The sequence below is a fragment of the Phyllopteryx taeniolatus genome, chromosome 5 (assembly GCF_024500385.1).
Source record: "Phyllopteryx taeniolatus isolate TA_2022b chromosome 5, UOR_Ptae_1.2, whole genome shotgun sequence".
Lineage (NCBI taxonomy): Eukaryota > Metazoa > Chordata > Actinopteri > Syngnathiformes > Syngnathidae > Phyllopteryx > Phyllopteryx taeniolatus.
In genome coordinates, this window is record NC_084506.1 from 24,476,017 (window position 1) to 24,503,057 (window position 27,041).

Genomic DNA, 27,041 nt, shown 5'->3' on the forward strand with positions numbered 1-27,041 from the left:
GCTTGTGTGTGTATGTGTGTATGCGTAATGAGATGGACGGAACAAGACAAATAACCTCACAAATGTCTCCTCGTTAGGCTACTTGCACTAAAACACAAAAAAAGTTAGAAAATAAGCACTAAATGCTTTTTGGGATAGACAATAAAAAGACTAATCCTCTATAGAGTCTGTGTCTGATTAATATATAATTAATGTGTTGAATTCAGCCAGCTAAGAGTCAGAGAGACTCATTTCCTCATCTATAAATGCTTGGTATTTTTTCAACATATTTTTCATAATTATTCGAACAGTTTTGTCCTTAAACAATGTAAAGAAAAATAATAAAATGCATATACACAATTTGTACAAAGGTATTGGGACATGTGGCCATAAAATCAATCAATACAGGTTTTTTCCCCTCAATGTCCCTGAATGGATGTCTCTGAAAAGCACCCAGTGTAGGTGGCTAGCGCTAGAGTAATAACCGCAGGAAAGGAAGAGGTGGCTATTAGTTTTTTTTCGTCCATTGAAGCAAATGAAACGATGTAGCCATTGTGAGAGAAGAATGCCTGCGAGGAAGGTTGTTTATCTGCTTTGCTAAAACATGCAGGAGTTGTTTTTTCCCCTGGGAGTTGGTTGAGCTGTAGTATAAGGGGAATGGACGCTGAGGTTTGAGGTACTTAATGTGTTACGGCTACATCCGTAATCCATGTTAGCGTACCTTTTACCTTGACAACCATCCATCCATCCATCAGTGACCCACACCCCTGGAATACATCTCGACATCACGGATATTGTACATCCATTCGTCCATTTGCTAAAGCACCTGTCCTCATTTGAGCCGCGGGTGAGCTTATCTCTGCTGACTTTGAGAGAGAGACGCAGTCAATCGCAGGGCACATACATATATAAACAAAAAACCATTCACACCCACAAGAGAGTAACCTGGGTTCATATTTGGGCCAGACAAAGTCTATGTTCATTTAAAAACTGTCCGGTGTTGGCTGGCTTCACCGCTAACAAGCCCTCACCACCTTGAAGGCACACAAACTAACCGCTAGGACCCCCAAAGCTGGACATGAAATGTGAAGACTAATAATCACAGGGAAGATGGGACCTTAAATTCCCGCACATCCATTATGTATCGGCGGGAAAAGACAGTGCTCGATTGCCCTGTAACATTATGCATTGTTGGAACTTTGAACTTTAACACTGGACCTAAATATGGGAAATTAAAAAGCAGTAGTCAAATAATGATTAAATTAATATGTATTGCAAACAAGATGTAAAAATGTACACCTAGTTCTTTGAAAACAAACAATATTAAATATATAAAAAATATTAAATGCAACTGTATTGTACAGTACCTAAAAGTTAAATACAACTGAACTGTACTGAACAAATATACTGTACGGGATTAAAAATGTTTAAGCTACTGCACAGCTTGAACAATTAATTCAGTCATTCTTTGGGCGCACCACCAGAGGAGCCCGTGTACCACCATTCATACTATAGTTTCAGTAGTTTCAACTGTACCACCATTGGCCAGATTTTTAGTCATTGCTTATGCAGTCATCGACCGGTCTCGTCGTCTTCATCGCTACCCTCAGAGCTGGTGATTGGTTGTGATGTCATTCGCTTTGTGCATACGTGCGAACGGTCACTTCCAGAATAAAAAAAACAAACGCTTCATCTCGTAACAAAGAGTCCAAATGTCCTCCATTGTTGTTTACCGTCTCACTGGATGATGTCACACTATTTATGTAGATAATCACCGTCCCTCCTCGCTTCCTTTCACTCCCCTTGCTTTACTTTCCATTCATCGGCTTCCTTCCCGTCCTTTTCAACACACACGTCAGTCTCACGTGTCCTCACCCTATTTAAAGAGCGCATTGTGCTCGTAACGATAAGCCCGAGCGCGGTGCAGCTCCTCCTGATAAGGTGCATTCTCCCAAACTGGGGATTGATTTTACAGTGGGGAAAAAGCATCCAAATGGAGACAATAATAGCCTCTGGGTGTCTCCTTTTTAAGTCTGCTGCTTTAATGGAATAAAACACAGAGTGCTCTCTATTTGTAAAGATGCATAAATCTTGTTAGGAGGAATATGACACCTTTCAAAGATATTCTCCAGTATCCACTTTTTCTCCCTGAAAGATAGAAAATATCCAAAATAACAAGTAGTTCTTCCCTGAGCCATTAGTGGACTGCATGCAGAGGGAGGGGGGGATGTGACTTGAACACGATGCCCCACGAAAACCACAAATGGAGCAAAAGTATAGACACAAAGAAAAAGCAAACAGAGTATAAAGTGACACAACAAGTTGATCATCATCATGCACAGTGACAAGTGACAATGTGGAATGTACATTGTATTCCCACATCCAGTCAGCAAAGAGGAGAGTACCTATTTTACGTGAGGACTGTCAGCGTATAACACTCGTGGGGAGTACGGGATGGGTGTCCCGGTCGGGCAGCCAACCAATGGGAAGAGAGGGAAGAGGTGGTGGAGGGTGGAGGTTTAATTGTCAAACTCATCATACACCAACTTATCAGCCCTCACATGCGTGTTTGTTCCGTGACTATAGTCCCAACTAATTTATTGCATTATTTAATATTTTTATACAAACCACAACTCCAATTCATTTGGAACGTTGTGTACAATTTAAATTAAAACAGAATACAATGATGTACAAATCCTTTTCTACCTATATTCAATTGACTACACTACAGAGACAAGATATTTAATGTTCAAACTGATACATGTTTTTTTCTTTTCTTTTCAAATATTCATTCATTTTGAATTGGATGCCTGCAACACATTCCAAAAAAGCTGGGACAAGGGCATGTTTACCACAGTATTTCATCACACTTTCTTCTGGCAACACTCAATAAGCGTTTGGGCACTTAGACACTAATTGTTGAAGCTTTGTATGTGAAATTCTTTCCCATTCTTGCTTGACGCGCAACTTCAGTTGCTCAACAGTCCAGGATCTCCGTTGTCGTATTTTGAGCTTCATAATGCGCCATTTTCAATGGGAGACAGGTCTAGACTGCTGGCAGGCCAGTCGAGTACTCGCACTCTTTTACCATGAAGCCACGGTGCTGTAACATGCAGAATGTGGCTTGGAATTGTCTTGTTGAAATAAGAAAGGACGTCCCTGAAAAAAAACATTGCTTGGATGGCAGCATATAAAACCTCCAAAACAGCTCCAAAACCTGTGCATAATTAACCTAAATGTACCGTTCAGCATTAATGGTGCCTTCAATCATGATTTGTATTTATTCCCATAACGACAGAATCAGAATCATCTGTGCAAATTATCCATACCATGGACACTAACACACTACCATACCATCACAGATGCTGGCTTTTGAACTTGGCGCTAATAAAAATCTGGATGGTCCTTTGCCTCTTTGGACCAGAGGACACGATGTCCATGGTTTTCAAAAAAAATTTGAAATGTGGATTTGTAAGATCACAACACACTTTTCCACTTTGCGGCAGTCCATCTCAGACGAGCTCAGGCCCAGAGAAGCCAGCCAACGGCGTTTCTGGGTGTTCTTGATAAATGGCTTTCACTTTGTATGGTAGAGTTTTAACTTGCATTTGTAGATGTAGCGACACTTGTTTTAACTGACAATAAAGTGTTCCTTGAGCCCATGTGGCAATATCCTTTACACAATAATGCCGGTTTGTAGTGCAGTGCCATCTGAGGGATCGAAGGTCATGGGCATTCTACGCTGGTTTTCGGCTTTGCCGCTTAGATGCAGATATTTCTCCAAATTCTCTGAATCTTTTGATATTTTGGACAGGAGATGATGAAATCCAAAAATTTCTTGCAATGGTACGTTGGGAAACATTTTTAAACTGTTGGACTATTTGGTCACACAGTTGTTCCCAAAGTGGAGAACCTTCTCCCATTCTTGCTTAAAGAACTGAGCCTTTTGGGGTTGCTCCTTTTATACCCAATCATGACGTTTACCTGTTTTCAGTAAACCTGTTGACTGTGGATGTTCCAAACAGGAACATCCACAGTCAACAGGTTTTTTAGCATTCCTCAACTTTCTCAGTCTTTTGTTGCCCCTGTCCCATCTTTTTTGGAACGCGTTGCAGGCATCAAATTCAAAATGAGAGGATATTTGCAACAATATAATAAAAAAACAATTCATCAGTTTGAACATTAAATATCTTGTCTTTGCACTGTATTCAATTGAATATAGGTTGAAAAGGATTTGCAAACCATTGTATTCTTTTTTTTTATGTTTTAAACAACACTCCAACTTCATTGGAATTGGGGTTTGTACATTTGTTGTAATGTTGAGTAAAAATTGCTTTAATATGGTTTCTGTATTCATCTTTTCAATTTTGTTAATTTAGAGTACTTTATATATTCATAAGATGTGGGTCCACACTAGTTTATTTAGTTTTCATAAGAAATGAAAACAATTGTGATCATAATCAAGGACGGATGATATGCAAAAATATATCGTGATCATATATATCGTTTGCCATATCGCCCAGCCCAACTCTTAACTCAAATCACTTGTATCTCAAATGAATTTTCCTTATTTAAATGAATGGAAAGATACATTTTTGTAATGTGCTTTTTTTTTTTTTAAACAAGAAAAATAACACACTCTAAGATTTGTAGCGTATGAAAACAGTAAAAACAAATCAATAGAATGAATAGAATGTAGAGTGTTGTAAACTGTTAGCCCGTCCATCTGTGTCGTTTCGCATTATATGTTAGCATTAAGCTAGTGGACTTTTGATAGATGAAATCATATGATTTGGTTGAACATTTTGGTGTTTAAATATATAATGTTTAATTCCCTTTTGTTTTATTTGTCAGTTTTACAGTAAACCTAAACTGGGAGTTAAAAAAAACATCTTGAAGCAAGCACATGTTGCCTCTGATTTATAGAAATGTGTGAGGGAGAGTCTTTGCTTTCTCAAATTAGATTAGACAATAGTCTCCCATTTCTTGAAAGTGAGTGAGAAAAGACACTAAGGAACATTTGAAAAATTGTTTCAATGTGTTTCACTGGGTTTTAATAAGTTTAAATGTGTATGGGACAGTTAAAACTAGCAGTTTTTCCTTAGCTACTACTAAAATAGACAGGTTCCATTCCTTACAATAAGTCACAATGAACAAGTCACACGTCTATGGAGGCTTGTTTTTGTACGTATTTTCATTATTTTCTGGTTATCTTCTAAACAAGACTGAAATATAAATGTATTCATTATGACATTGCTTGAACAACACTCCTAGCAAAAATGTCTTAATCTTAATCTGTGAATTCAGAATCAGAATCATCTTTATTTGCCAAGTATGTCCAAAAAACACATTTGTCTCCGGTAGTTGGAGCCGCTCTAGTACGACAACAGTCAGTCAATTGACAGAGAACACTTTTGAGACATAAAGACATTGACAAAAAACAGTCACTGAGCAATAAAGGGTTGCTAGTTATCTGGTAATGCCGGTACATTTTTTATTTTTATTTTCTTTTTAAATTAAGGATTACCATATTTTTCGGACTATAAATCACAGTTTTTTTTCATAGTTTGGCCGGAGGTGCGACTTATACTCCGGAGCAACTTATATGTGAAATTATTAACACATTATTATATAATTTCACGTTATTTTCACACTGACAACCGCAAGATGGCGCGCTCGGCCTGTGTATCTGTACCTGCTACGATATAAATTTCCCCCCAAAAATGCGACTTATATATGTTTTTTCCTTCTTTATGATGCATTTTTGGGCTGGTGCGATTTATAGTCCGGAAAATACGGTATTCGACAGAAGGAGTGGGTAGCTACTTTCAAAAAGTGATTGATGTGTGGCCGATTTATACCACCACAGTAGTAAGTTTTACGACCTAATAAAGCATTACAGTTACTAATCATGACAGTTGATAGTTTTATGTTTTTGTTGGCGGGATCATAATTCACCCATAATCAATCACGTTTTGACAGAGGTTACACTCTCCTCTCTATTATTAACCAGTTAATAACAGATGATATCTTGAAATTTTAATTAATTATAAAAAAGTCTTCAAATGAGTTTGAGTGTTGGGGATTCTTTCTGTCATGGTGTGCATGTTTTCCCTTCAGCGCCACTTCCAAAAATAAGACAGACATGTTTTATTTATAGCCAGAGGCGTAGAATCCCAAACGTGATCCAGTGTGGCCACAAACAGCTCCAAACACGGCGTGCCAACAACACCGCATTCAAACATAACAAGATCATTAAAAATATGACTTTAACATGCTACGTCCTTTCATAATATCATCAGAAACTGTGTCCAAAGCACCAAAAATTCACATTAATCGTTCTGTAAAAAAAATAAAAATAAAAAAAAACTTCCTAAAATAGATGAATCAAAATGTTGTTTGATTTACCTCATTAAATATTTTGTTGATTGGTTGAAGATTGTCAAAATAGAAAAATTAGACTATATGTACATTTAATTAGGTTTTACTTTTTAATGAGTCATTGGTTAATAAATTGTAATTTAAGAAAAAATACAATTCAAATGAGAATTATTCACTTAGTAAAGTAATTTTATGTGTGTTTAGCATCTTTTTTTTGTTTTTATTCATTGAGCTCATGATATAACTGGCATTTGTTGAATATTAGTGACATTTGAAAATGAGAAACATTTAACTGTTTTACCTATTTTCACAAATAATAGAAATAGTAAAATTTAAAAATTTGAATTATTTTATTAGTAAACTATGTTACATATTGTAACCATTTTCTCATGAAAATTAAAATTATTGAAATAGTTTTATTAAATAAGTAAATAATTATTTATAACAAATTATGAATAATACAATTTTAATCCATTTTATTATCAGAATAAACTTTTTACACAGACTTTTTTTTTTTTTTTTAACTTCACTTTTGAAGTACCTGGCCCAGCTGTCCATTTTAAGAATCCAATCTGATCCTTAGAGCACAAGTTTGCACACCCCCTCTTCAGCAAAATTAAGTCTAATTTCATGTGCTGGATGTCTTTACTGCAGTAAATCAAATTGCCCCTTCGGGGTATAATAAAGATCCACTCTGGTATCATAAACAGCACGTACCATGCCACTTGCTAAAAAAAAGTGAGCTTAAGTAGAAGCTATATATACAGTAAATATTACATAGCGCAGGGGTGGGCAACATATGGCCCGTGGGCCCATTCCCTTCTTTAATGTGGCCCGCCGAGCATTCAGATTACCACGAGTCTTGTAAGAATATTTACGTGTTGCATTCATTGCATTGCATTAGCTGCCTCTTCCCACAATTGGTAAATTGAATAACCCTCCTGTTACAAAAATTTGTACATTCTATATATATATATATATATATATATATATATGCAAGATTCATGTTAATATGTTAGATTTGATTTCATTGTTTTAAATGTTTAAAATTGTATTTGTATTTAATTCAGTAATTCTGTCGCACACCACTAGACGGAGCCCCCGTACCACTTGTGGTATTCATACCAAACTTTGAGAATCACTCGTCTTTTTTTTTACTTTTTTTTTTTGCAAATACTGTACGCCTCATTTCAAAAAAAATTCTGTGCCAAAGAAACAAACATAAGAAGGTTCTTAAAAAATTAAACAGAAACTTTCATAAGGAAAAAGAAATCTTCCCATCTGACAGTTTTTTTTCAAAAACAAATAAGCCCCACTACTATAGGGTATAAGTGAGTCCATAATGTAGTTGTATCACTCCTGTGCTAAATCCAGTTGAGGACTTATGCCAAAGGGAAATCCATTCCACAGAGGCTTCAGTATTAAAACCTTCTCTGACAGCCGTAACAGATTTCACTACAGCAGGTGCCCATTGCCAACTCATGCCGGAGGGCTTTGCCCCTTAACAGCAGTAAAAAATACCAAACATTAACGCATGAGCCAAGATGATCCAGATAGCCAATACAATTATGTTTCATGATTCATAAAAAATCGCAAACTGTGTATTTACTTAAGCATCTGCTTGGTATTGGCGTCAAACAGTTTACAGCTAAAAAGTATTCAAATGTAAAACAATATTTCAGTACTGTTTAAAATTGGAATTATCATTAATGTAATTAGCCCAGTTAGCGTGTACTCTTTGCTGAATCGTGAGATCAGTTAGCAGAACAAGATTAGCGATAAACTGGTGCATGTAATTGATAATTAATTCCTTGTTACTGCTCATAGCGCCAGACGTGTTATGACTCATGACTCCTTAATTATCATAAACCTCTTCACTGGTACCCTTCTGTGATACTCTTGACTTTATCCCTATAATTCCACACGCATCATATGTGATACTTAAGGTTTTGAGGCCTCTTTTTTTTTCTCTAGAAAATCCAGATATACTCAATGAAGCCCCATTTATCATGGGGGAAGCATTCCAGACCCAACCGCAACAGGCGAGAATCCACGACACAGTCATAAATTAATTAGATTTTTATTTTTTTTTTAATATAATTTTACCCCTTCCACACACTTTTTAAACACATTGTAAACATATTTGAACGCAAACACATTGCAAGCATCAAATGTAACGTAAATACTGTATGTATTGCAGCGTCTGTATTCACCAGCTATGAGCAACTGGCGCCCCCGGGCCGCATGCGGCCTGTACCCACACTCGGAGCAGTCCTCGATTAATGTAAGAAACTTGTGAAAATGGTTTCCTCTCCCAATCCTGATCCGTTTCAAGTTGTAAGAACAGTGTTCACTACTACATTGCTGAGTAGTGCTTCCTCTGGGTCTCCTCCATCAGAGAAGAGAGGGCACTCAATGACGAGAAACAGCGCAAAGAGCAAATTGAGGAATTTAAAGGCAACCTATGTGCCTAGTTTGCTTAGAGACTATCAGCCATGCACGATTTAAATTTGAGTCACCACTTCAACACTGATCTCTAATAAAAAGTACAACAACAGCGACAGTTCATTTGAAGTGCATGAGGAGTTACTGGGACTAAAATGTGTGTCCTCCAAAAACATAAGACATATTAAACGCCATTAATAGTGTCCTGACTTTTGCTGGGTTAAGAAATTGTTGCTATCTTTGGCTAACCAGACTATTGCAAAAAAGAATTTCTTTCTCGTAAAGTTGAGTGATATTTTTCGCAATCTTTTTTTTTTTTCAAAGATCATTGTATCATAATTATTGGCCAGGGAATGACAAAAATAAATGAGATCTCAATTGTGCTGTCTTCATAATAATGTGCTCCTAGCATGCATGTTGCAGTTCGCTTTTGACTGATCACTCCTTCCTGCTACTTATTCAATTCTATTTCTGATGGTTATTTAGCTAGAAAGCCACTCTAACTTAATTGTTATATTAAGAAGACTGCTGGGTTTCTGCACATAGAATTTCAACGTACTAAGTTAACAAGGCTAAATGAAGGAAGAGGCCAACGTACCTTGAAGGCATACTTGCGGTTGATGTGATCCTCGGGTCCCACGGGTGAAATGACATAGCTGGGAAGTGGAATACTGCCGAGGACCGCCTCCTCTCTGCTGTCTGTGTGAGGTGAGGGGAGAGAATGGGGGGGTATGTCGGGGGGAGGGAATGAGTGAGGAGATGGTAAGAATTAATAACAATTATTACCTGCTAATTTGATTACATTTTTGGGAAACATGTCTCGAATGTCACACAAAACGTGAGATTCCGAACAAACGTGCAAAAACCTGAGTGCTGAGTTCTGCCAGTTTAAATGGATTAACGCTTGTGTTTCGCTTTTTCTGTGGTGTTTTTGCAACATTTATTCCAAAAGAAGGATCAGCCTCAACAAGGGAAACACTGGTTTAAAATATTGCCTTTGTACATCGAATAAAAGATTTATGATGGTCACAGTTTCACCCTGGATTATTTCAATTTCCATTTTTGCATAGGTTGCCTAGCATACTGGAACAGTTTGTTGTTGAAGACAGCTTCTTTTTACACTTGTATGACTGAAGAATGTCTGCGCGGCGTAGGAGTTAATCTGACTCGGGGGCTTTGAGAGAAACCTTTGGTACAATACATAGCCTGTAAAACAAAGGTTTTATTATGGGCACAGTTTGACCCTGGAACACATTTCTATTCATTCCTAGAACAGACTTTGTTCAACCTTTTGAGTTTCTACTGTAATTATTTAATGTCTCCCTTGTGAAGGTCAACAACTCCCAAATATGCAAGCATTCCATCTTAATTAGTGTCTATAAATAACACGGACTAAGTATTTGTTTCCACTGAGGGTGTGTGTGTGTGTGTGTGCGCGCTAAACAATTATCACCTCGTAAAGTGTTGTAACAATACAGAAAAACGCAGTGGCACCTGTGCTCGCCTGGTGGCCCGGGTACCAATAAGGCTGGATTAAAAGGGGAGGGAATTGTTTAAAAATAATACAAGGCCCCTTGGAGGAGACATTCCCTAAATGGCGGGCGACGAGGGCTGGTGTTTTTATCTCTCACAACACACACATGCACGGGTGTGAAGTGCATGGGCCAAAGGCTAAAATGTTCTTGAGGCTTTTAAGTAAAATAAGTGAATGGGGAAGAGGCATTTCATCATGTTGCGTGTGGAAAAAAAACATCTTTGAAGTGAGGAGAACAGGGTGAGAAAGAGAGAACAAGAGATGGAGAATTGATTTCCTTGCTGAAGGCAAGGAGGCGTGTCCAAAAGTGTTTGATTGACATGAAGAAGATGAAATGACACATAAATGTCAGAGGGAGCAGATGGAGGCGGATGGAGGCGTAATTCTTCATCTTAGCCAGACATTTTAGACAATAATACTTTCAAAAACTTTTTTGTCCCCAGTGCACACAGCAAGGCCCATAAACGCATGCTTGGAGGAATTTGGTGTTTTCGACACCCATAAAAACACCTTTTGGTATGAACTGTCAAGTGAAAGTTGCGTTTCAAACTGAGGAAGAAACAAGAAGCAAGGGAGACTAACAAAACATGGACATACACAACACTGTGGAGTGACCACACATCAGAGTGTACTGAACAGCTAATCGTCTCTTAACGACTCTCCGCACTGTCCAGTGAACCACAGTAAGCCTCACTAAGTGGCCATGCTTTAATTCTTCTAAGAGACTGTTAATGTTTTGCTGCTCCTTTGGTTAGCACAAGAGCTCAAATGGACTTATCAGTTCAGGTCCACGAATGGACAATAGTGTCTATTAAGTGAGAAAATTACACCTATCGTCATTAGAGATGCCAGTGCCACCTAGCTAAGACTGGGTGTAACAATTAAGTTGCAAAGCTACCCAGAACATAAACATGGACGTACACAACAATGTGGAGCAACCACGTCAGAGTCCAATGAAGTGTTAATCGTCGTAAAGACGCTGTCTCCTCATAACGTGGCATCTGCGGCAAACTGGGAGGACATAAAAGTTGTTTATCTCCCCGGAATAATAAAACGGGCGAATACAATATTGTGGCGCAACTACATGCAAGAGTCTAATGTTAATTGTTGTTAAGGACAACGTCTCTACATAATGTAAAATCCAAAGCAGATTGGGCTGAACTAATAAGGGAGACAACAACATGTGGTCGCACCACAATGTTGATTGCATTCAAGTTAATCCTTGAGGACATCTTGTCCACATAAGATCTTAACACTGATTTAACACTGTGCGGGGTACACAGACTGTTTGTGCTGCTGTTTTGGTGAGCAACACTGAGAAAATTGTCTTATTTGTCTATATTTGTTGGCTTAAGGGTGAATACAGTTTGTACCTTTATAGTAGAAGAGACAGAAATCGGCCAAGACAAACCACTTCCTCTTCCAAAGACGCATGCCTGAGCTGTCCTGCAAGGAGACAAAAGCGGAAAGGCGGAAGCAGAATCAAGCGGAGATAACACTTGCTCATGTTCAATGGATAGGCTGGTCGGACACCAAATGTTTTGAGCCCGCTTTTGGGCTATATATGTGAACATGCCCGATGAAATAAAACAACCTGAAATAGCCGCATGGTCTTTGTCATTATTGTGCGCATCAGTCTGCTCTTTCCTTTCTTAGGCTGCGATTACACTGCGTGGTTCAAATGGCACAATTCAGATTGTTTTTTTTCTTCTCAAGTGACACAATTGGAAAATGTGTCATGGCAGCATAAATAGAAAAAATATATATGGATGGCATATCTTCAGATTGAAATCAGGCCGTTTCCAAATATGGGTAAAAATCTGTAACAGATATCTGCCAACTTGAGTGCAGCGTAAATGCACAGATCGCATATTCCCCGTCAAAAGTCATCTTGACATTATCAAAATACACCAATCAGAATCAGAAGCATCTTTATTTGCCAAGTATGTCCAAAACACACAAGGAATTTGTCTCCGGTAGTTGGAGCCGCTCTTGTACAACAATTTACAGAACACACAAAAAACAATTGTGCAAAAAGATGCAGAGTCCTCTAGCACTTAGAGCAGTTCAAATGACTAATATTGCAATAGTCCGGTGCAATGACCATTGTGCAAAGGGCGCCGAGACTTCAAGGAGTGTATGCGGTTTAAAGTGACGAGTAGTGCGATAATCTGGGACATACAAGGACCACAAGAGTAGCCCTTGGCCTGTTCTGAAAATAGCTCATTACTGATGGGACATTGTGATTTCCTAGGAATGTTGTTGAAGTGATCATTTAAAAATGTAAGCACTTGCAGAGATTTACTGAAATACATTTCCGCATATTAATATTTGTTTCTTCTGCTCCATTTGCACACTGATTGAGGAGTATCTGCAACATTTGCACAACCAACATTGTCCCAGATTATCGTACTACTCGTCACTTTAAACCGCATACACTCCTTGAAGTCTCGGCGCCCTTTGCACAATGGTCATTGCACCGGACTATTGCAATATTAGTCATTCAAACTGCTCTAAGTGCTAGAGGACTCTGCATCTTTTTGCACAATTGTCAAAAACAAATAATAATAAAAATGTACCGGCATTACCAGATAACTAGCAACCCTTTACTGCCCAGTGACTTTTTTTTTTTTTTTTTGTCAATGTCTTTATGTCTCAAAATTGTTCTCTGTCAATTGACTGTCTGTTGTCGTACTAGAGCGGCTCCAACTACCGGAGACAAATTCCTTGTGTGTTTTTTGGACATACTTGGCAAATAAAGATGATTCTGATTCCTACCTTGTTAAATTATTGTTGAGAATGACTAATAAATCATTAACATGATCAGTATTTTGACATCGATTAATTCCTAATAATAACATATAGTTAAAGGTAATTTGAGTAATTTGAGTTAAAGGTAAAATGTGCTCATTCAAAAGTGTGGATCAAACTGGTAGCCTTTCGTATTAAGCAGTACCCAAGAAGTAGCTGTCAGTTTCGAAAAGGTCGGTGACCTCTGCTGTATACACACCCACGACACATGCTGTGAATCTCAACTACAGCAAAAGCACAATTAAATAGGCTGTGAATATGCTAAAGTAGAGGTATTTCGACAGTAAATATGGTCTAAATGTGTACCATTGGGTGGATAGAAAATTAAATGTTGTAAATATCTTACATTAGAGGTGAATAAAGATTAAAAACTGTAAATATGTTACTTAGAGGGACATAATCATTAAATTTGCTGTAAATTTGCTACATCACAGGTTAATAGACATTAAATATGGTCTAAATATGCGACAGGTGTGTACAAAACATCCATCCATCCATCCATTTTCCAAACCGCTTATCCTCCCTCACGAGTGTCGCGGGCATGCTGGAGCCTATCCCAGCTATCTTCGGGCGAGAGGCCGGGTACACCCTGAACTGGTCGCAAGCCAATCACAGGGCACACAGACAAACAACCATTCGCACTCATATTCACACCTACGGGCAATTTAGAGTCTTCAATTAACCTACCATGTATGTTTTGGGGATGTGGGAGGAAACCGGAGTACCTGGAGAAAACCCACGCAGGCACGGGGAGAACATTCAAACTCCACACAGGCGGGGCCGGATTTGGACCCGGGTCCTCAGAACTGTGAGGCAGATGTGCTAACCAGTCGGCAAACGTGCCACATAAAACAAATATAATATAAATATGCTACATTAGAGGTGCATAAAACATTAAATATGATATAAATGTGATATTCGAGGTGTATAAAACATTAAATATGATACAAATATGTTATAGTTGAGGTATATAGAAAAATTCAAGGAATTTATTTGTCATACCAACACACATTTACAGTGCTGTGAAAAAGTATTGGCCCCCTTCTCAAAATTCTAATATTTTTGCATAGTTTCCCCACTTTAAATGTTTAAGATCATCAAACAAATGTAAATATCAGATTAATAACCCGAGTTAAGTTAAAATGCTGTTTGTAAATGTTGATTTCATTTAAGGAAAAAAAACTATTCAAAGTTACCAGTGTGTGTGAAAAAGTAATTACCCCCCTTTTTATATCATGAATTAATTGTGGCTAATCTACCATAGAGAGCGCCATTATCCTCACATGGAGAAAACATGGAACAGTGGGGAACCTTCCCAGTGGGGAACTTTCCCAGGAGTGGCTGGCCTACAAAGATTAGCCCAAAAGAGCAGCAATGACTCATCCAGGAGGCCACAAAGGAACTGAGGACAACTTCTAGAGAACTGCAGGCCTCCCGTGCCTCAATTAAGGTCAGTCTTCATGACACAACAATAAGGCAGAGACTGGGCAAAAACGGCATCCATGGCAGAGTTCTAAGGCCAAAACCACTACTGACCAAAAAGAACAGCAACGTTCATCTTACTTTTGCAAAAAAAAAAAAAAAAAACATCTGAATGATTCCCAAGACTTCTGGGAAGTTATTATATGGACTGAAGAGATGAAAGTTGAGCTTTTTGGAAGGTGTGTGTCTCGTTACATCTGGTGTAAATGTCGCACAGCATTTTAGAAAAAGAACATCATACCAACAATCAAACATGGTGGTGGTAGTGTGATGGTCTGGGGCTGGTTTCTCCTTCTGGACCTGGACAACTTGCTGTGATTAATGGAACAATGAATTCTGCTCTTTACGAGAAAATCCTGAAGGAGAACGTTCAGCCATCAGTTTGTGACCTCAAGCTTCAGAAGCGCACTTGCAGCGGGATAATGATCCAAAACACACCAGCAAGTCAACTTCTGAATGGCTTAAAAAAACAAAATGAATTTTTTGGAGTTGCCCAGTCAAAGTCCAGACTTGAATCCGATTGAAATGCAGTGGCATGACCTTGAAAAGGCTGTTCATGCTCATAAACCCTCCATTTTTGCAGATTTCTGCAAGTATGAGTGGGCCAAAATACATCCCCAGTGATGTGAAAGACTCATTGCTAGTTATAGAAAACGCTTTATTTCAGTTGTTGCTGCTGAGGATGGCCCAACCAGTTATTAAGTTTAGGGGGCAACTACTTTGTTACACAGGGGCAGGTAACTAGCTTTTTTCCCTTAATAAATCAAATCACCATTTCAAAACAGCATTTGAAGTTAATTTGGGTTATATTTGTCTGACATTTAAATTTGATGATCTTAAAGTGGGGAAACTATGCAAAAATATAAGAATTTGAGGAGGGGGCCAATACTTTTTCACGGCACTGTACACATGATACGCCACGAAATTCGAAACCCAAGGTCCCAGATTTGTCCAAATAAATCCCGAGACTTGTGAAATATAAATAGAATAAGAAAATGAGATAAAATGAAGATACAGATGAAAACAAATACTTATCCACAGTTGTGGGTGTATAGGATACAATTGCAGCATGGATGTGGATGCAGCCAAGTACAAATGCAACAGGCTTGAATTGCACATAATATTTACATGGTTATTTGTACTTTAAAGGAACAACGTGATCATTGTGCAGGGATGACTAGGCATGGGGGGCAGGTCTTGGAAAAGTTCCCACTTGGCTCTGCAGTGTGAATCCTGACTTAACGGAAGGTTACCAACAATTTTGTACGCATACAGTATGTATATACTGTAGTGTCATTTCGTAGAGAATGTGTACTGTGTGTGTGTGTCCAGACCTGTTTGTACAACCATCCTCGGACCACAACAGGCACATTGGGGTTCCTCTTGATGGCCTGGTCTCGCTTGCCGAAACTGTGCACCCTGCTGCCGCCAGCGCGAGAACCCTGAAAGAAAACGATCGTCATGTGATGTCAATGTCACTGAATGTATTGTATCAAATGAACCGTCCTGTTATCTTTAGGGTCAGTTTGATCCCATTCCATGTTTAACGTCTCTATATGAATGATTTATGGCATTTGGTCTTTGTTTTATCTATGTTTAATAGGTTAACATAATAGCGCAAACGGATAAAAAAAATAACAAAAGATATGTTTCAGTCTGACCCATCCTGTACACATTGTTGTTGCACACATCAGAATTATTTCGGGTCAATTTGACCTCCAGCTATTTTAGCAGTTTAAAACATGTAAGAAATATAGTTAGGCTATTTAGGTAGTCAACTTGTCGCATGTACAACCATGTGCACAGGACAGTACAGCACAGACAGCAAAATACTGTATCATCATGTTAGTTTACTGGTATTTAAGTTTACCCAGTTGAAACAAAAACAACAGTAAATTAACATCATGGAATGTTCCTTTTTATAATATAACAGTAAACTGAAAGGATGATATTATGTGTCTGTCCTGTGCACATTGTTGTTAAAAATAAATGATCAAGTAATTATTTTCTGTAGATTTAAATTGCTTGGGTCAAATTTGCCCAAAAGAACACAGATGCTTATCATAGCAATGTGCACAGGACAAGGCAGACTGAAATCTATCCTTATGTTAATATACTGTTATTTTAGTTTATACATTTACAACTAAAATAACTCAGTACAATTAACATGATAATATAATTCAGTCTGTCCTGTCTGTCCTGTGCACATTTCTGTAGTATACGCATCACTAACACTAAAATATATAATCATGTAAACTAAACCCAGACTACTGTTCTTGTAATAACTGGGTTAACTAAAATAACAGTAAATTAACATGCTATAATTTAGTCTGTGCTATCTTGTGCACATCGATGTACACGTGTATTATTTTGGATCCCTTCCAGAAAATAATTACGCTTTATGTGGCAGTATACTGAAGTTTTGTTTCTTGACTACCTGATAGGCCTAAAAGATCTTCTTGTATGTTCTATACAGTTACACAGTATGGGGTCAAATTTACTCAAAACAATATGCATACCATACATCCATCCATCCATTTTCTGAGCCGCTTCTCCTCACTAGGGTCGCGGGCGTGCTGGAGCCTATCCCAGCTATCATCGGGCAGGAGGCGGGGTACACCCTGAACTGGTTGCCAGCCAATCCCACGGCACATACAAACAAACAACCATTCGCACTCACATTCACACCTAGGGGCAATTTAGAGTCGTCAATTAACCTACCATGCATGTTTTTGGGATGTGGGAGGAAACCGGAGTGCCCGGAGAAAACGCATACCATACAATAACACTATATTAACGTGAAAATATATAGCTCTCCTTGTGACAAGTTTATGTGCCAGTTACTTGATGTTTAATGACTACTTGAATAGCCTAAACTATAAATCTTATGTTTTAACTAGGCTTTACACCGATATGATCGGCGTTATCCGTATCGGCCGACAATTAGCATTTTATGCTGATCGGCTGATTGGCTTTCATGTCATAAGTCGCCGATCCGATCAATGACGTCATCGATCGGCTCCGCACAAGACATTTAACTCCGCGTCTTCGTCGCGTACGAATCCAAAAGCTAGTTTATTTTTAGCCTTGTCACGTGTCTTGTTGCGCAGTACTGTAACTATCTGACGGTGAAAAAACACGTCGTCGGTGTGGGACTATTTTGCGGTGTCTCAGACAAACAACACTTAAGTTATTTGCAGTCTGTGCACAACTGAAGTACGTCGTGGGGAACATCATCTAAATGCTTCAACACAACAAATTTGATGGAGCACCTGAACAATGTACATGAGGAGCACGACCCGGTCAAGTAACACAGCGTGGGGGGGAGATAAGTGTCATACGGACTCAAACTCTGGACAACACCTAGTCCATATAGCTGGGACAGTGAGAAAGTTAGAGTAAGCATGTCATTAACAGTATTTTATTAAAGTAATTTAATTGCAATAAAGGAATTTAATTACAGTAAGTTAGCACCCATTATTTCTGTCAGCTGTAATGTTGATTTGACCTAAACTTGTCAGTGGCCAATCCTTGAATGCGCCCTAGAGGTCATTGGTGTTTTAACTTTTGTCTAAAATGCTAGAGAATAATTTGAGCTGGGACAGGGCTCCATCACGCCCGCAACCCTTGTGAGGATAAGCTGTACAGAAAATGGATGGATGGATGGATACAGTATACAGTACACAGTATACAATAAATGAATAAGTCATGTAAATAGACACATTGCTCCATCTTGTGATCGGTTATCGTTTTTTTTAAACTTACTGATCGGCCCCAAAAATCCTGATCGTGTAAAGCCTAGTTTTAACCTGCTAAAACAGCCTGGGGTCAGATTGTCTGAAAGAGCACTGATGCATGCAACAACAATGTGCACAGGCCAGGATAGGATGGACTGAAATTCTACCCAGGTGCCTCCATTCGATGAGTCAATCAACATAAAAAAGCAAAACGTCAACCATTCACAGATAAAAAATGTTCGGCGAGTTGGAGGTAAACTGAGTGTGAATACATGTTTTTCTTGTTGTAATGTAAGCATTACTGATGATAACCACAAATAAACATATTTGGCAACAGACTGTAGTCCCAGCAGTACTTTGTCTTCCAGCATGGACCTTCGCCCACGCACCAGGGTGATCTTTTTCAGCCCTCCTTGTTCTTGTTATATAAACGCAGCAACGCTGGACCCCCACATGCATTAGACCACCGGCGACCGAAGAACTCAATAGGCTATTACTGAGTGGGAGGTTTGAAGTGCTTTAATGTGACCTGCAGGCCACACTACGAGTGTGTAGAAAGGAAAAAGCAACCGAAGTAAAGCACATCACGGCCACTAGCTGAATGGCCGTGTTGCCTTCCTGAAATCGGCTTGTTAAAAAGTGAAGGAATGGATGGTGACTCTGGATCTTATTCACTGGAGGACTTATTCATTTTGGATAACATTTACAAAGAAAACTGAGCTGTCAGTCATTCAGACTGCTGATGGTGGCGGCTATGAGGGAGCTAGCGTAGCGAGCTAGCCCAGCAGCCCGCAGCTAAGTTGTAAGTCAACATTTCACTATGATGATCCTGTCACAAATCACTCACTGCTTTACTATTTAAACACTGCACTATCACTGCTAAACCTGTCACTGTATTCCCATATCATAATTATCAAAATTACTCGTTCTAACAAACACGAAACATGAGTGTTTGGCTCGTGGAAATGTTTTAAAAACTTTTGTTATGAAGCTAGTAAATGCAATTTCTCTCAAGGGATGAATAAAGTATCGATCTACAAAGTTATGAAGCTACTAAATGCAATTTCTCTCAAGGGATGAGTAAAGTATCGATCTGTCTAAAATAAGGTGTTGCCTTCTAGGACAATTTTAAAACAGCTTTCCTTGAGCAACAAAGCAATTGTTTCAAATGCCCTTAAATCTCTCCAGTTGCTCTGGATTCAGGAGAGGATTCATATAACACTCAGTAGATGTTATAAGAGTTATATATAACAGTTATAAGAGTTATATATAACAAAGGCAGATGTATTATTTATTTTGATTTCATATTTCTTTTATTTATATTACATATTTTTAAGGCAACGCATTTTTTATTTTTTATGTTAATAGAAGCCAGTGCTTGAGAATTAAACGAAGGAGATTAAATAAAAGTGATTTTCATTCAATAATCAGTTTACATTAAGCTCTACTTTTGGAGAACCATCAACACGTATGAGTGAGGGTACTCATGGTATGACAAAATTGTTCAGGCGGTACACAAGACAAAAAAGGTTGGGAACCACTGCTCTATTACATGCCTACAAATCAATTCAGCAAACCACGATCTATTTTTTCATTCCCTCTGTGTGAACGTGTGTGTAAGTCTGTGCACGCATGCCAGGAAGAACCAGGCTTATACACTGCACACATTCGACAAATCTCATTACACAATCTTCTGGTCTGATATCTCAGCAGAAAGCAAGCTTTGGGCACCGTGTACACACACACACACGTGCGCGTGGCGCTACATGAGAGCTGCAGTGGGAGTTTTCCACAGCAAGAAGTCACTAAGGGCCAAGCATGATGCAAGGACACACACACATCTACTGTACATACATACATACATATATACACACACACACACACAAACACACTGCTGAAACATAGTGTGAGAATCTTGGGCATGCATTTTTAGCTGGGAATAAACGTGCTGTTACACAATCAGAACATGCTTACAGATTAGAGATCGTGATAAACTGGGCGCAGGTGGGGGGTTGTCAGTTCCAAACCAAATATTCTTAATTCTTTTAAAGGCGACATTGTGCATTTGTTTTCACACTTTAAAAGAGTTCCCCGGTGTCCTAATAACGTGGACATTAGGGTTAGGTTTAGATACCCCAAAATACCCCCAGCATTATTACATATGTCCCATTTAAAAAATACTTTGCATGTGTATACAAAATATAGTTTTACTATTTATGGGACAACACTGAATGAATAACATTTTGCTAGTAAAGTGTACTGCTTGTATAACAATGTAAATTTGTCTCTTAAAATCTAAAACGCCAACAACACAAGTGAGGACACCTCGAAGTGAGAATGTCCAAATTGGGCCTAGTGTGTCAACATTTTGTGTGGCCTACAATTGATTGACAGGCTGTAAATTGTCAATGGGTTATGCTTGTTTGAATATACAGTATGTGCCCTGCGATTGAATGGTGACCAGTCCAGGTTGTACGCCACTTCTTGCCAAAAAAAAGTCAGCTGGGATAGGCTCCAGCTCGCCGCCACCGTACTGAGGACAAACTAAAGAAAATGGATGGATGGATTACTTACAAGTACATATCGTCTGTGTATCTCTCTCTGAATGGTGTGCTTTTTCTTTGAATGTAAAAAAAGACAATATTACATATAACTGAGGTAACTATTTGTTACCATTTTCATCACTCTGTGAAACAAAATATACACTGCAATCATTTCAAGCACCAATGTTCCTTGCTACATTTGCGGGGGCCTTTTGAAACACGTCTACTTACTGGTAAACTTGCCCCGAGCTGCTCATCGAAAATAAAAAAAACCTTCCCCGGCTTCGACTAGGGAGTACGGGCCAGCTCAGGTTTGCTTTTCAAGTCCACATTATGCATTCATGTAGAAACGCCAACTCACACCAAACTTTGAAGTCTTAACTGTCTAGTCTGACATTTAACAAAAAAAAAAAAAAAAAAAAACTGAGGATGATATGCAAAAGTATTTGGTGGGTAGAATGGAGGAAAAATATCTTATGTGCATCCATCTACTCCTTTATACCATTAAAGAATGGACGATAAGGTTGCATAGTTGCTGCATCTCCGAAGCAATGGAAGCAACACAAAAGTTATGGTTCTTCAAAGCCAGAAGGAAAGACAAAGAGAGTTGAGCTTGGTTAAGAATCACATTTTTGGGTAGCTCCAACATGCCTGAAAACTCACCCTCATTTTTATAAGCATTTGTATCCAGGTGAAACTATGTATTTTAGCCCTGAGCACACACCCCTGGAGTCATTTTGGGTTGAACCAGCCATTTTGGGCGAATTTACGGCTTTGAGGAACTCTTACTAGGGAATTCACCCAAATGAGCCTCAATCGAAGCATGTATCCAACACAAATGGGCATCGCAACATTGGTGAACTTTTTTTGGCTACGCCATCTAATGTGGGCCGATAAACCGCACTGACTTTGCCGAAACCAGGTAGGTAACATTTAACTTTTAGTAGGGCTGGAATCTCTCATTTTTAAGACTTTTTGTCTTTTTTCATCTAGCGAAATATTCCAAATTTCTAATAAATGTACCTTTAATCTGATTACATCTTTTTTTCAGTAACTATGGGATAAGTTGTTTTGTTTAATCCTGAATACGTAACACCGGTACATGTATTCCGTGACACCTGTCCAAGCCTGTTTCCACGTAACCCCTGCAATGTGCTGGTCTACCCCTGATTGGGAAACACTGGTCTAATGTATGATTTTTATCATATCACAAAGTAGCACAAAAAGCTAATTATATTATTTTCTGTGACTTCTTTCCAAATTGTACAATAACTCGAAGCGTCAACTAAATTGCGTGACAAAATGCAGGCTAATCATCCCTTGTGATGTGTTCAAAGTGGAGATTTTTTTCAGAACTGCGCACAGAAAAACAATAGCAGAGACTAACTGGGGCACAACAGGAATTCCTTAATGGCTACGGCTTTGATGCTTCCCGACAAGGCGGCTCATGAACGTCGAGAAATACGAACAGAGCGGTGGCGAAAATGAGAGCTCAAGGGGAAGAATTGCGACACATCACTCGAGGTGGAATGTGCAACAACACAGGTCTGCGCGTTTGCTTTGATGTTTTTGTCAGAGGCCGAGTGAATGATTCATTTTCAGCCATGGCAGTGTGCCACACAAAGGGGGAGGGGAGGGCTCATCCTTCCTCTGAAACTTGTCACAATGAGACAGCTAAATTTCCTTCGATGTTCTACGGGAGAGGTAATGAGCCAAAGCACCTGGGGGGGAAGCGACAGACGGGCCAAACAGAGGGCATGGTAATGGTGGCGGGGCGTCTTGATGGATGCCCCGTCATTGAGCCGCCACACCCCGCGACACATGTTCAATCTTGGGCCTGAGGCACCTGTTGATCAGAGAGGAAGTCACGCCTGTGTGGATCCGAGCATGTGCAGACCTCAACTGCAGGAACGAGTGATGAAAAAAAAAAGTACAGGGGGTGCTTGTTTACGACAAGCCTGACAGCGCTTCACTTTTCTTTTGGTATATAATTTTTTTTCTCAAAATAGTGCAATGTTTTGAGAGGTGCTGCAAAGAGGAATGGGTGAAATGGCCCAAAGAGGGGTATGCCAAGCTTGTGGCATCATATTCAAAAAGACCTTTTATTTTTAACACATCATCCTCATTAGGCTCACAAGTGAGCTGGAATCTATCCCAGCTGATCTTGGGCAAGAAGTGGGGAGGTACACCTTGAACTGGTCACATTAACTGCATGAGCATCTATCTGCATTTGACTTTAATATCAATAGCCTAGAACTGTTTTTTTTATACAAATATTAACTTTAATTATTACTTTATTACGGTGTTAATCATAGGTAAACAACGTGTTCCAACCTAACACAGAACCTAAGAACAGAACTCCGTCCAAAACAGAGGAGCCATTGTTAACAGAACACCATTTTTAATATAAACGGTTTCGAGGTTCCGAACCAGCACACAATGAACTAGTTTACGCGGTAAAAAAACGTGGTCACACGGCAACATAATGCATTCTCACTTACGACCGTACTTACTGTTTTTCTTATTGCCTAAACACGTTTTTTTTTTTCTTCATAGAAACACTGTAATTAAGACTTTACTACTGCGTCAGTGTGGGTTACTGACAAGACTGCGGTCCCACTTACATATAGATTCGTGTTACATCGCCGATCTACAACCCCAATTCCAATGAAGTTGGGATGTTGTGGTAAACATAAATGAAAACAGAATACAATGATTTGCAAATCATGTTCAGCCTATATTTAATTGAATACACTACAAAGACAATATATTTAATGTACTTTTATTGTTTTTAGCAAATAATCATTAACTTAGAATTTTATGGCTGCAACACGTTTCCAAAAAAGCTGGGACAGGTGGCAAAAAAGACTGAGAAAGTTGAGGAATGCTCATCAAACACCTGTTTGGAACATCCCACAGGTGAACAGGCTAATTGGGAACAGGTGGGTGCCATGATTGTGCATAAAAGGAGCTTCCCTGAATTGCTCAGTCATTCCCAAGAAAAGATGGGGAGAGGTTCACCTCTTTGTGAACAAGTGCGTGAGAATATAGTCGAACAGTTTAAGGACAATGTCCCTCAACGTACAATTGCAAGGAAATTAGGGATTTCATCATCTATGGTCCATAATATAATCAAAAGCTTCAGAGAATCTGGAGAAATCACCATGTAAGCGGCAACGCCGAAAACCAATATTGAATGCCCGTGACCTTCGATCCCTCAGGCGGCACTGCATCAAAAATCGACATCAATGTGTAAAGAATATCACCACATGGGCTCAGGAACACTTCAGAAAATCAATGTCATTAAATACAGTTCGGCGCTACATCCGTAAGTGCAACTTGATACTCTACTATGCAAAGCAAAAGCCATTTATCACCCAGAAACACCGCCGGCTTCTCTGGGCCCGAGCTCATCTAAGATGAACTGATGCAAAATGGGACAGTGTTCTGTGGTCCGATGAGTCCACATTTCAAATTTTTTTTAGAAATTGTGGACATCGTGTTCTCCGGACCAAAGAGGAAAAGAACCATTCGGACTGTTATGGACGCAAAGTTCAAAAGCCAGCATCTGTGATGGTATGGGGCTGTGTTAGTGCCAATGACATGGATAACTTACACATTTGTGGAGGCACCATTAACGCTGAAAGGTACATACAGGTTTTGGAGAAACATACGCTGCCATCCAAGCAACGTCTTCTTCATGGACGCCCCTGCTTATTTCAGCAAGACAATACCAAACCACATTCTGCACGTGTTACAACAGCGTGGCTTCGTAGTAAAAGAGTGCGGGTACTAGACTGGCCTGCCTGCAGTCCAGACTTGTCTCCCATTGAAAATCTGCATTATGAAGTATAAAATACGACAACCGAGACCCCGGACTGCTGAACAGCTGAAGCGTTACATCAAGCAAGAATTGGAAAGAATGCCACTTACAAAGCTTCAACAATTAGTGTCCTCAGTTCCCAAACGTTTATTGAATGTTGTTAAAAGAAAAGGTGATGTAACACAGTGGTAAATATGACCCTGTCCCAGCTTTTTGGGAACGTGTTGCAGCCATAAAATTAAGTTAATGATTATTTGCTAAAAACAAAGTTTATCAGTTTGAACATTAAATTGTCTTTGTGGTGTATTCAATTAAATATATTGAACATGATTACCAAATCATTGTATTCTGTTTTTATTTCTGTTTAACACAATGTCCCAACTCCATTGGAATTGGCGATGTAGGAACAGAAGTCTGTTGTAAACTGAGGACCCCTGTAATGATTGGGAAAGAAATCTAGTACAAATAGAAGGACTCAAAAAACAAGAAAAAAATGAAAGAACTAGTACCAAACAGAAAGCGATTAGCCAAGAGAAAAAAAATGGGTGAGGAAAAAGAGTAAAGGAAAACAATTTGTCATCAAGAAGCAACAGGAAATTTAATGGCTCAGAGAGAGAACCAAAAAAAAACAAGCAAGTTGTGGAAAGAAAAAGTTTGTAAGGAAGTGGAAAAACAAAATAATTGAATTGAAAGGACTAGCAGAAAATGGAAAAAAAATAAGTTTCAAGGGTAAAGAAAAAAAAAAGATTGACTTAAAAGTAATTGAGTGGTGTTGCGAAAGCAGCAGGCAAAGAGTAAAGGCAAGTGGCTTAAAGGTGGTGGTGAACAGCAAAAAGAAAAGTATCAAAGGAAACAAGTGCGAAATACAAAATAAGTCCAGAAAGGGAAAAAAGTGAGTGAAGAGGACAAATGAGTAGTAATTAAAAAGAGCTGCAGGTCCGCAACGCGGCTTTTAGGTCAGGGGATGAGGAGGGCCTGAGGACAGCCAGGGCCAATCTGTCCCGTGGCATCAGGGAGGCTAAGAGGGAGTACTCCAGGAAGATCACTCACGGCTTCAGTGACACCAAGAGTCAGGGAGGCTAAGAGGGAGTACTCCAGGAAGATCACTCACCGCTTCAGTGACACCAAGAGTCCGTGGCAAGGTGTTCAGATCATTACGGACTATAAACCCTCACCACAGAACTGCGACAGCTCCACCCCCCTGCTAAATGAGCTGAATGACTTCTTCGCTCGCTTTGAGGCACACAACAGCACCCCTGCACACAAGATTCCACCCCCTCCTGGTGACCAAGTACTGACACTGACCCGGGACAACGTGAAAAGATCTCTCGATAGGATCAACACACGAAAAGCCCCGGGCCCAGATAACCATACCTGGTCGTGTTCTGAGGGACTGTGCAGCTGAAACTCAGATGTCTTTACGGACATCTTCAACACCTCCTTGAGTCAGGGTGTTGTCCCCACGTGCTTCAAAGCCACCACTATCATCCCGGTCCCGATGAAGTCATCTCCCGCCTGCCTCAATGACTACCGTCCGGTAGCGCTCATTCCCATCCTGATAAAGTGCTTCGAGCGGCTTGTCATGCACCAGGTCAAGTCCCCCCTCCTTGGACCCCTTCCAGTTTGCATATCGGTCCAACCGGTCAACCAGAATTCAATAACATCATCCCTAAACAACTGATCTACAAAATTGCCATGGCTTGCAGCAAAGAAACTAATATTGCTAAATTGGAAGTCCCGACAAGCCCCATGCTTCAAGAGATGGCTAAGCAAAATGATTCATTTTTCAAGAATGGAACCGATTCACGTTGACATAAAAAACTTAAGGTAATTTCGCAAGTGTGTGGGAACCACTCGACACTGCTCGAGGGTACAACACCTAACTAGGTTTATCGGCCCTGCTGCTGTCTGCCTGTGTACATTGTTGTGACTCTTTTTAACAGACTGCCCTGTTTGAAATATTGAACGACATGCCAACAATCCACCTAACTTTTTTTCCTGTGCATCTTATATGATTGTACTATTATGAAAATCTAAAATAAAAGTTATACTGTACAAAAATACAAAATGAGTAGGGTATAGAAAAAGTGTGAAGAGAAACATGAGGACAAGTGGCGAAGTAAATGAGTGACGCAAAGGACAAAAGAAGTCTTGAGAAGAAAAAAAAAGGTTGAAGACAATAACAAATGTCAAAAAGAAATTGTGTGAAAATCGGGTGTGCTGAAAAGCAAGAAAGCCTTGAGTCAAGAGCAGAACAAGCCAGTTGGCTGTTAAAGGATCACAAGCACATTTCGTGACATGAGAAA

General features: G+C 39.3%; 1 protein-coding gene across 10 annotated transcripts in view; it reads right to left on the reverse strand.

The window, feature by feature from the left end:
* Positions 1-27,041, reverse strand: part of plekha7a (pleckstrin homology domain containing, family A member 7a) — a 126,923-nt gene that overhangs the window by 33,881 nt on the left and 66,001 nt on the right. For all 10 annotated transcript variants that reach the window (XM_061774063.1, XM_061774061.1, XM_061774062.1 and 7 more), the window contains 3 exons: positions 15,967-16,074; positions 11,713-11,785; positions 9,404-9,504 (listed from right to left, as the gene is read on the reverse strand). In XM_061774063.1, the coding sequence (XP_061630047.1) occupies positions 9,404-9,504; positions 11,713-11,785; positions 15,967-16,074 (282 nt within the window). The remainder of the gene's footprint in view (positions 1-9,403; positions 9,505-11,712; positions 11,786-15,966; positions 16,075-27,041) is intronic.